Consider the following 11,714-nt stretch of genomic DNA (forward strand, 5'->3'; position numbering starts at 1 on the left):
AGGTTCGTGTATTTGTGTATATGTATGCGCTTGTGTATGTGTGTATGTGTGTATCGTACAGTATATGTGTATGTCCGGTACATTGTGTATACATGGGTGGATAGGTGGCTTTCGGGTGGCTGTGGGTAAACGATTACAGGTGGTAATGTATCTTGCACTCGCGCGTACGTGACTGTGTACGTGTTTTTCTTTCTTTATCTACAGTTAAACGAATTCTACGCACTTACTCGTTAATCGGCAGAATAATATGCATTTCTTAATTTCGCTATAAGTATATTTAAACCGTCCGAAAACGTGTCAGTCGGCGCACCGTGACGGATTCGCCATCGCTCTCGTCGAGCCTTCTTCCCTTCCAATTTGTCCTATTCCTTTTTCTCTTTCTTATTTTTAGACGTTTGTTCTTTCTCTATTTTTCCAGTCAACGTAACACAATTCGCGGTGATTCCGTTCTTTGTCCTTTTCGCTATTCTCTCAACGTTGTTCTTCGTCTGCCTTTCTCACGATTCACTATTTCCTGCATCTTCGACTTGTCTCGAAAATGCCACAGTCTCCCCCTCTTCTACAACTTTTAGGTAATCGTCGCTACGTTTATTTTTCAGTCGTTTGATCAAAATTTTTCTACTTAGCACTCGACACGTCGGTCGAAGTCTTCGAAGGAATCGAAGTGATGATTAAAAACTGAATAATCCCTTAAGCAACGCATCCTGGGGCAATATGTATACAGTTGAATGACAATGCGGAAAACGATAAAAACGTAGATGCAACGTGGCTTGAATTTCGTACGCGAATGTACAAAAAGTGCGCTTGATTATGTTTTCGTTCAATGAACGATGATCACGGACCGCGGTGCCGCCACTTGAGGGATTAAGCGTCATGCTAAATTACATTAATGAGAGCGGATTTCGTCACGCGACGTGAACGATACCTTACGGTGAAGAAAACTTATCTAATAAACTCTGTTATTTAAATCTCTATCAGCTACGGTCGTTCTATACGGTCCGCTAATTTGCGCTAAAAATGCGGGACACTTTATAGCTGTAAAGTATCGTCGATGCGCTCTTGGTGCACTGCGAAACTCGAACATAGAGGCATAAAAACTCGTTTACATCACTCGAGAATTGGCGTTCAAGATACGTGCAGAAAGAACGCTATAGTTGAATAATCGGCTCTTCGACCTCTGTTTATCTCACGTTCGATATTAAAACAGGTAGGAAATTCGTACATGTTCATCGGTAAACTTCAACAAACAGTTCTATTTAGTTCGCGATTCCAAGGCTACAGAAATCATTCATCCCGCGATTGAATTAATTATTAAGTTTTCAACAAATAAAATATTTATTCAAACAACATCTCGTTTTAACTTTAATATAATTGCCACTTTCACGAAGATCAATAAAATTGTTCGAATATAATTTATTCAACTATAAAACATCCTCTGCCTAGTCATCGAGAGTTTGTGTAATCTACACGTAGATCAAGTCGTAAAGAATGTTCGAATCACAACTCTCTTACAGAATTTAAAAGATGTTCGTTCCTCATTAATGTTGCGCGATTGATCGTCACATTCTTGTAACAGAGCGAATGATTTTTACGACCCGTACGTAGGAAAGTATTTAAACCGCGGGACCGATGTGATTCCCGTGAAAAAATGATCGTGAACGCGTTAAATGGTCGCTATCGCGCTTCCTTAAATTCTCTAACGATAACAGTGTTATTTCGTCGAAGTCCCGATCGTCTCTTCTCTACGTAGACGTTCGGTTCTACTTTTAATAATAACTAACTAACGATCTAGCGTGTTCATCAACCGGAAATCGTTCGTACAAAAAATGGGCTTAACAGCGAAGTGAAACATGCGGCCATGACAAACGACATCTCTCGAAAAAGGAAAAGCAATTGGTCGTTGATCGTCATCACATTGATACTGAATCCACGAAGTGTCTCTTCACGATCCATTTACTGCTTCGAGCACCGAACCAATGCGGTTTCCATAGTTCCGTTCATCGTCGAGAAACTAGTACCTTATCTTTTTATATTCGGCAATGGAGTTAGTATAAAAATTTGTCTTCGGTTGTTTTTGGGCAACGACACAATTGGAGATTCATAAATGATACTGTGAATGTCTTCTATAGTTCCTAACAACCGAATGAATATTGCAATATTATCACATTTGACTAAGTCTTCCTTNATACCTTACGGTGAAGAAAACTTATCTAATAAACTCTGTTATTTAAATCTCTATCAGCTACGGTCGTTCTATACGGTCCGCTAATTTGCGCTAAAAATGCGGGACACTTTATAGCTGTAAAGTATCGTCGATGCGCTCTTGGTGCACTGCGAAACTCGAACATAGAGGCATAAAAACTCGTTTACATCACTCGAGAATTGGCGTTCAAGATACGTGCAGAAAGAACGCTATAGTTGAATAATCGGCTCTTCGACCTCTGTTTATCTCACGTTCGATATTAAAACAGGTAGGAAATTCGTACATGTTCATCGGTAAACTTCAACAAACAGTTCTATTTAGTTCGCGATTCCAAGGCTACAGAAATCATTCATCCCGCGATTGAATTAATTATTAAGTTTTCAACAAATAAAATATTTATTCAAACAACATCTCGTTTTAACTTTAATATAATTGCCACTTTCACGAAGATCAATAAAATTGTTCGAATATAATTTATTCAACTATAAAACATCCTCTGCCTAGTCATCGAGAGTTTGTGTAATCTACACGTAGATCAAGTCGTAAAGAATGTTCGAATCACAACTCTCTTACAGAATTTAAAAGATGTTCGTTCCTCATTAATGTTGCGCGATTGATCGTCACATTCTTGTAACAGAGCGAATGATTTTTACGACCCGTACGTAGGAAAGTATTTAAACCGCGGGACCGATGTGATTCCCGTGAAAAAATGATCGTGAACGCGTTAAATGGTCGCTATCGCGCTTCCTTAAATTCTCTAACGATAACAGTGTTATTTCGTCGAAGTCCCGATCGTCTCTTCTCTACGTAGACGTTCGGTTCTACTTTTAATAATAACTAACTAACGATCTAGCGTGTTCATCAACCGGAAATCGTTCGTACAAAAAATGGGCTTAACAGCGAAGTGAAACATGCGGCCATGACAAACGACATCTCTCGAAAAAGGAAAAGCAATTGGTCGTTGATCGTCATCACATTGATACTGAATCCACGAAGTGTCTCTTCACGATCCATTTACTGCTTCGAGCACCGAACCAATGCGGTTTCCATAGTTCCGTTCATCGTCGAGAAACTAGTACCTTATCTTTTTATATTCGGCAATGGAGTTAGTATAAAAATTTGTCTTCGGTTGTTTTTGGGCAACGACACAATTGGAGATTCATAAATGATACTGTGAATGTCTTCTATAGTTCCTAACAACCGAATGAATATTGCAATATTATCACATTTGACTAAGTCTTCCTTAATTCTTTATTTTACTATTTTTCCAATCGTTTACTAAATTATTAATGAAATCGCCAATAAAAAGAGTATCGTACAGTTGAAGTTACAAAACATTTTAAAATACTTTAAAAAAAACATTGACGCACTACAATTCAATGAACGAAACAAACATCTTATCGAGCGGATTTTACGGAAATCGGATTGGTGTGTGCTCGATTATTAATATCGTGGCACGGTAAATGACCAGCCAGCATAATCTGGTCGACGAAAGCGAGGAAAGCCGGTAACGGTGCGTAAAAAACGCTTCGAGAGGCTTCACCGCGGCGATGGATTATTATTTAGTTAAGAAGTACGTGTTTACGTATAAAGAGACGCGCCATACAGTGCCGTACAGTACCAAAACGTTCATAATGCGCACATAATGTTACCTCGATTTAACTTCTATCTACGCGCTCGCGCAGGCATCAGTGTATGTAAAAGTGATCCATTTTAGTCGTATTTCGTTTTAGTTTCACTGCAGGTATGTGTATATCGTGTGTATGTATCCGTGTGCCTGTGTTTTCTCTCTCCTCATATTCTTCATTTTTTATTATTATTTCCACGTGTTGCGTCCGTGAGCTGGTCAAGTCGGTCCAGGGACAAAAGTTTCGGTTTTCATTTTTATTTTATTTATAATATATATAGGTGTCTCTTTTTTTGCCTAACACTTCTTTTTATATCTTCATTCTCGCTGTTTCACTTCATCTTCTTTTTTAATTCTTAGATCTTCTCTTTAAGCACAGGAACCGTCGAATCTTGATCATGCTGTCAGAGCGTGCTCGTCTTTCACTCTTTTAAATATGTACATATATATTGAATATATATATATATATATATGCGTGTGTGTGTTTATACATTTATAAAATCTAGACTATAGCTCAGAGGGAACTATGCGAACCACTAACACGAAGATGAACGACGCGGCGCGATGCGACAAGCCAGACATCACGTCGATGCTCTTTCGCACGGCTGTTTTCCACCGTTTCCTTTTCTTCTTATTTCTTTTTATTCTTTATTTTTTGTTTTACTTCAATTTCTAATTTGCACTGCAAATTATCCTTGAAATCCAACGCGATGTCTGGCTTCGTACGTCGCCACGCTGCGTCGGTATCCCCTTCGTCGACACTATTTCGTTCGGGCTATTCTTCACCTTTTGCATCGTTTCCGTTTTATTTGAAATTATATTTGGTTTTTTATGTCCGCGAGCGACGACCCGACCAACATACTTTTTCATACACACCGGTCCCCAATATAGATATAGTGTATATATATCATTGTATACGTTGTCCGCGGACCGTCTTGGCGCAGCCCTCATTTATATAACCACATTTCTTTACTTTATTTTAATTAATACAATATATATACTTCTTTATGTATGTATCATCGTAACAACCGATATTTTTCAGTACTCTCTCTCGTTAATTCTATTATCACGCAGCTATTATCTTTCGCTCTCGCTCGCTCCTTTCTCGTGTTTCCGTTTCCTTAACTTTTCTAAATTCCCTGACATCACTTTTCTCATACTCGCAGGCATTCCGTCTCTCGCACGCATTTATTTTATCGCATTTACACGCACGCAACTGTTTCGCACGCTTTCTCTCTTTCACTCACCGCATCTCTCTCTCTCTCTCTATATATATATATATAATATACTTTATATCTGTGTATATATATATACGTATATACATACATACATAAGTGCATATATACATACATATATATACTTCTATATATTTTTCATATATACTTTATGTTGCTTTTTATGTATAGTTTATATATAACAACGTTATGTTTATTTAAGGCCCAATACGTTCATTACGAAGGAAATAATCTGCAACAGAAAGGAGATGAATATACGGTTAAACGCTTGTACCTCTTTTGCTCCCTGTCGTAAGCACCGCGAGTATAGAACTATTCAGTCGATAGAGACGAGTCCAAGTGGTTTCTTTTTATTTCCTTTATTTCATGAATTCGTGTATGTGTGTGTGTATGTGTTTGTGTATTCCTTCTTTCTCTCCTGTTGATCGCGCCGACTCCGATCGAGGCTAATAGAACGCAAGTAGATGTGGACTTGTATGGTCAGACAAGTTAATTCTCCACGATTAAAGTTCTCCTTACGGAGTTGCACAATTTTTAATAATATTTGTTCTAATAGACTGTTTCGTACGTTTTAATTATAAAAACCATGAATTTGCAGAGAGTCTTGAAACGAAGTGATGAGTTAATACGATTCTTTGACTACTCTTTCATCTAATATCGTTACATACACTTAATCACTTTTCTTATATTTCAAAACAAAATTATTTTTCATATCTCTTTCATTTGTTTCGAATTATTTTTTACGGTATTTATTTTAGCCACTTCTTATGATCATCTATTATCGTTCTTATTGCCTCGACACGACCTATGTTTCTTCATTACGCATTTCATTCCACGATCCTTTTTTCAATTTTACACTCTATCGTGTCTCGTCGCTCCCTAGGAAGAATCGCTATAGATCAGAAACAAGTAACTCTCGATTCGCACGCGCAGTAAACTTAAAATTCGACATTTCACGATGCGCGAATCGATCGCAAGCCTACCGAGTTCCCAGAAGCCCATACGAACAACCAATAGAATAAATTAGAAAAGACACAGTGAACATTTCCATTATCTTTTATACAATATGTACAATATACGATGAACACAATTTCTGTGTCGTATCACGATTACGCACGTCAGGAGCGAAAATCATAAAACAACAGCCAATCGCTATTCTCATTTCGATCGGAATCAGTAGGTGAAACGATTAATTAAATTATGCTTGGACGCGAATGACAAAATGATCCTTACGTAATAATACACAAATTTCCACAGGTTAGAAAAAGCACATCATGTAACAATTAAGTCGCTTATAATACTTTATTATTTGTTACAAAATCATCCTAAAATTGGGACGTTTAAAACGTGTATAAGTGAAAATTTATTTGCTTTACAATAATAACATGTCGATTTGTATAATAACAGCTAATAAAATGTACCATTTTAACGTTCCGTACGTATGAGAACTTAATAAGCTGAGAATAAGTTAGTTTATGTATGTATACTACGTCGAGAAGAAACCGAAACGCGCGTGGTCAAGGAAACGCGTTTGAAAACCCGGTAGACTCTGTTCGTTCGCGTTTCCGTCACTCTGAACTCGTACAAATTTTATCTTCCATCGCGGAAAAAAGGAACCCTGTATTTTCCTTTCAGAAACACCAAGGTAACTTTTACTTAACGAGTAAGATTAATTAATATTTTGCAGAACGTAAAGAAAGAAAGGAGAGAACTTAATTCGAATTATTCTACAGAATAGTTTGTACACACTGGAAGAAGGAAAAGTCGGAAGCTCTCAAAAGAAAGAAAAACAAAACAAAAAAAATTATGTAATAAAATTAAAAAAATATTAATAGTTGTGATATTAATAATAATGATAGTAACAGTAATAATAATTGTAATATAATAATGATCATAATAGCAGTACGTAGTTTCTGACCGAAAAAATACAAGTTGCGTGCTCCTTTCTTTTCCTCTTTATAACAGCGAACTCTAAAAGGTAAAGAAAATGAACGACGGAATTTATCGCAAATTAACCGCAGTTACTTGTTCCCGGTCGAGTTGGTGACGTTTTAAAAGCCGAGTCCGTTTGCACATGATTCATGATACAAAACGTGATGAAAACCCAAACGTGATAATCGATTGTCTGGGCAATCGTGAAATCGTATTTACGCAGATCTTACAGATAGGAGGTGAGTAGAGACGTTCCGTTATCTCGATTACGAAATGGACCTGCTCTATCGTTACACAGTGTCATAAATAGGGGCGAAATCAAAGAGAAATCTATGTACAATACGTAATTTAACAACCATTTGTTCCGTTTTGAATCGTATGCATTTACGTTCGCGACATCATGTCGAATTTAAATGATGATTTTAATTGTTGTTAAATCGAAGGGCTTATAAGAACGTCGTGCAAGCGACGAACGAAGCACAGAACTCATCCCCCACCCAATTGTTTGAGTTGAAACGTAAAATTTTTGTACTTAAGCGTATAACGATGTGTCTGATCGTTTCGTCACATTACAGAAAAAAAATACTAGTTACTCTACTAGATCTGGAATTAAATACAACGAAGTTCTTCATAAATTAAATGTTATCTAACTAAAAGCTTTCGTTTCCTTTTTTTCTTCCTCGAACGCTTCCCGTTTAAAACTACGAAAGTAAGTGTAAGCATTAACTTGGTACGATTAAAAAAACGAGGAAACCGTTTTCTACTCCTGCCCTCCGAAGCGATTCATCTTTTGGAGGTTGTGCGCTTTTCTCGAACGAACGAGGAGAAAAAAGTCGAAAATCGGAGAGAATGTAAAGAACAACAAGCGATAGCCTCTCATCGTTACTCGCACCATTCTCTGAACCCTTCGACGCACACCGCGCGAATACGCGACGATCGACCCTAACAAGAACGCGTCTCCGGCTTATCAGAGCGACACTTCCTAGACAGCGGCAACGCGCGACCTCGCAACAACTCATCGTCGTCGTCGTCATCGTCGATACGCGTCGCCTTCTCCGCCGTTTTCACCCAGCTTTCTCATTCCGTTCTTTTCTTTCATTTTTTTTTTTTTCCGGACGGTGGAACTCACCTTGACAGAGCAAGGCCCGGCGCTACTCGCGTACCGCTTTGTTCGTCAGCGTCGGGACGCCCTGCGCCGCGTCGATCGTTCAGCTGTCGACACTGAAAAGCTCTTTATGGAGGGCCGGGAACTCGAGGAGCGGCTGCGACCGTTTGAACTTCGCCAGAGCATCCATGTGCAGCTGTGAGATCTCCCTTAACTGGGGTATCTTCGCGAGGATCGCGTCGCACACCGTCACATCGCCCTTTATGGGCGACACATGGTTGCGATCCAACTCCGACCTGAGCGCCTTGATCACTGCCTGTGACAGTCTCTCGATTTCCGGGAGCCCTTTCAGTCCCGACCGATCTGAAATTATTTTTGGACCTATTTATTTCTGGGTAATCTCCTCTCTTGGTGTCTCTATCAGGCCGCGGGGATATTTACCGGGATTCGTTTCATTCCTATCGCGGAGTTGTCTACGGAACAAGAAGGGATAGAAAGGAGTGGGAGAACGAGATACTTTTATCGAACGAGTATTTATAATCGGCGATTAATTATAAGGGACTTGGTGACGAAACGGGACTTCGAGAAAATAGAAAAGTTCTTGGATAATCTCGGCATCAAGGGACGAGATGAACCCGGAAGACTTGATGTTACAATATTACAAAATTATAAATACGGTTTATGCAAAATAAGTTATCAGTCTTTAACCAATTTGGATAATGGAATTACTTCCACCTCTTGTGTATTGGACGGTTTTTGCTAATTTCTTAAACCATTTTAATTCAACTTTGCACATTGGAACTTTGTGGTAAATTAACCGCGATAATTTCATTTCTTTTCTCTCTGAAGCTATTGAATTAATTATCGTTAGTGACACTTGAATGCGAAATAAATGAATTCTTTTGATTTCAAGGGATCAGAAAATCAAAGGTTCTAATTGTATTTAATTTGCCTAACAAGATACTACTTGGCGGCTCTTATTCATATAATGCTGTTTCAAACGAGTATTTCATACAAAGATATCTAAGAAGTAATTCCGAGCAAGAGCCGTTTAACTATGAATGACACTGTTTTTTGAATATTATTCGATCGAAAGAAGTAATCATGAAGAATTAAGAACATTACTAACCGGGGCTAAGAAGAACCGCTGCGCTGTAAAGAGCCAGTTCTGTTTCCGTAAGCTTCAATTCGGCAATACTCCTGGCCATCTCAAACACGCAAGAGACGAGCTTCATTTCTGCCGTGTCCGTCGTGTAAAACGCATCCTGTGGTAACATAGTGTCACCATAGAGGACACAGTTCTGCTGGAGATCGAGGTACCTGCTCATACGTAGCACAGCCAACTCGAAGGAACCTGTACATCATGAACAATTGTATACCTCGTACACGGAACCCGCTAACAACATACATTTGACAATTAAACTGTATTTCCATTTACTTAGTACTAGAAATATCAACATATTCCGATCACTCACCAGCCTTTAATAGAACAATCTGGTCGTCCTGCGAGAGTTTCATGAATCCAGGAACCATCTTAGCGAATTCGATGATCTGCTGGATGACGGTGGTTAGTTTTTGAGCACATTCTTGCCAAAGCTGCTCGTGCGCCATGTTCTTGTAGTAGATCAGTCTGGAGAGGTCGTGCGGCCTCCGGAAAGACTCCTGGATCTGTTCCGTCGACAGCAAACACGTTCTCGCGTGTGCATCCGCTATCGTTTTTGAAAGCAGCTCGCTGATCTGTGCCGGATCTACGAAAATCCACCAGGACGTCGCGTTGAAATGATATTCTTCGATGAACGGCATCGATAAAAATATCCAAAACCAATAATACACCACTTATCGAAAGAACATCATTAATTAACAAATACGACAACGAGAAAAGTTGTGACATAACACCGAATATTTCAACATGTACAGCGCGAATTGACGTAAATACAGATAAGCGATAGATTGTTAAAAGAAAAAACAGGACACTGTAGTTCCATAGTTGATTGCTCGTTACTGCGATTTTTATAATAACTTCTGCTATTTCTTGCACCGCCAACGATTCGGAACGGGAGAGCACGTTTTCCGGGTTAAGATCACGCGAGCCAACGTGGACCACTGAAACCCATTCGTCGAGCTCGTTGTAAATTTCTATAATTACTGCAGTTTCAAACTGTATTATCGCTACCGGAGCCATTTCATTTCGGCTTTCAAGTCGGGGAACTTTAAACGATCCCCGCTTCGTCGCGACGAATCGCTGCCGAGAAATTCAACCCTTTCATTCAATCCCTCTTCAGCAACTTGAATCAACTACTCCACCCGCCGACCACTCTTTACCCTTCTCCGTTGTTCGTAACTTTAGGAACACTGATCAAATACATCCTGCTACTTACTTTGCGTAGATTTCTCAGAGTGCTTCTATAGAATGGATGTGTCTAATATCTCGTAATTAGACGTGTGAAACTTAAAAATTGAATTATAATACACAAAATTTATCTCAATTTTCGTACATGTTTTTAATTCAAAATTCTACGATGATCTGTACTATTCCCTTCATCATTCATAAATAATTATTTACGAATACGCCCTAATCTTATGTTAACCATTTTTATATGCACGTACAATACGACGTGCTCTCCCTATGAGATAATGAAAAACGTCGATCAGTTGCTTCACGCAGCTATCATTTAAAAAAAAATAAAAAAAAACCAAAACGAAAAGAAAAAGCGCATGCCCATGCAAAGGGACACAAACGTAACCTCACATCTCGCATGGGACATACTGGGCAGACTCGGCACTTCGTCGTCCTCGGATGGATTGCTGACCCTCTGTTGCTGACCGCTCAGAAAGGTCGTCGAGTCGACCATCGTGTACGAGCCGTGGCCTAAGCTGGCCAGTTCGACGGTGGTCTCTTGCTTCACAGCAACGATTCCACCCCCGCTCAAGGAACCGGCACCGCCACCGCCACCGGCGGCCGCGCCGCTCCCAGTGCCAGAACCGCTTCCTCCACCACCCGAGCCGCCGCCACCGGATCCACCACCGTTACCACCGCCACCACCGCCACCGCCGCTACTACCTCCACCACTACCCCCCGTACTGCTTCCGGTCGTCGAGGCAGACAGCGACTTTCCTAGGTACGCGAAAAGTCAAAGTTCACTCGATCCCCGTACCACTGCCTCTGCGCTTCCCTGCACTATATTCGTTTCGCTTTTCGTTTTTTTCGTTACATATTCTCTTATACTTTTTTGCAATACTCGCTAGTTCTTTCGTCTCCGAGCAACAAGAAAATTCCCGTTTCCCACACTTTAGATATATGTACGGACCTAAATCCTCGAGTTCTCGGTCGTGCGAAAGCTTGGTTTAGAGTTTGGGGTTTGTTGGTTTGTCGGTTCGGTCGGAATGACACGGGATTTGTTGGAGGATTTGAACACGGAACAGATGGATAAGGCTTTCGGTGGATGGAATCTGGCATCGCACGATCGATGCAGTTTTACGACGTGGCCGTCCAGTGTGTATATCGTTGTTTTCTTTTAACATATGTTAGTGGATATTAAGTACGACGACTGTCGTACAGAATAGAGCAGTACATGTTAGCGACAAAATTTAAGACAGTTTATCACTAGACGA

The 11,714-nt window shown here is 39.8% G+C and overlaps 1 protein-coding gene across 8 annotated transcripts in view; it reads right to left on the reverse strand.

Moving 5' to 3' along the window:
• Positions 1–6,105: 6,105 nt before the first annotated feature.
• The window catches only part of Hr3 (nuclear hormone receptor 3 ROR-beta), a 92,422-nt gene continuing 86,813 nt past the window's right edge, over positions 6,106–11,714 (reverse strand). For 4 of the 8 annotated variants that reach the window (XM_018025782.2, XM_026814158.1, XM_026814159.1 and 1 more), the window contains 4 exons: positions 10,852–11,217; positions 9,578–9,850; positions 9,232–9,456; positions 6,106–8,465 (listed from right to left, as the gene is read on the reverse strand). In XM_018025782.2, coding sequence (XP_017881271.1) covers positions 8,206–8,465; positions 9,232–9,456; positions 9,578–9,850; positions 10,852–11,217 — 1,124 coding nt within the window. In that variant the 3' untranslated portion in view covers positions 6,106–8,205. The remainder of the gene's footprint in view (positions 8,466–9,231; positions 9,457–9,577; positions 9,851–10,851; positions 11,218–11,714) is intronic. The other 4 variants (XM_026814160.1, XM_026814162.1, XM_026814161.1 and 1 more) reach the window with 2 other exon arrangements.

This window comes from Ceratina calcarata, unplaced genomic scaffold (genome assembly GCF_001652005.2).
Source record: "Ceratina calcarata isolate Rehan_Ccalc_2016 unplaced genomic scaffold, ASM165200v1 scaffold368.2, whole genome shotgun sequence".
NCBI lineage: Eukaryota > Metazoa > Arthropoda > Insecta > Hymenoptera > Apidae > Ceratina > Ceratina calcarata.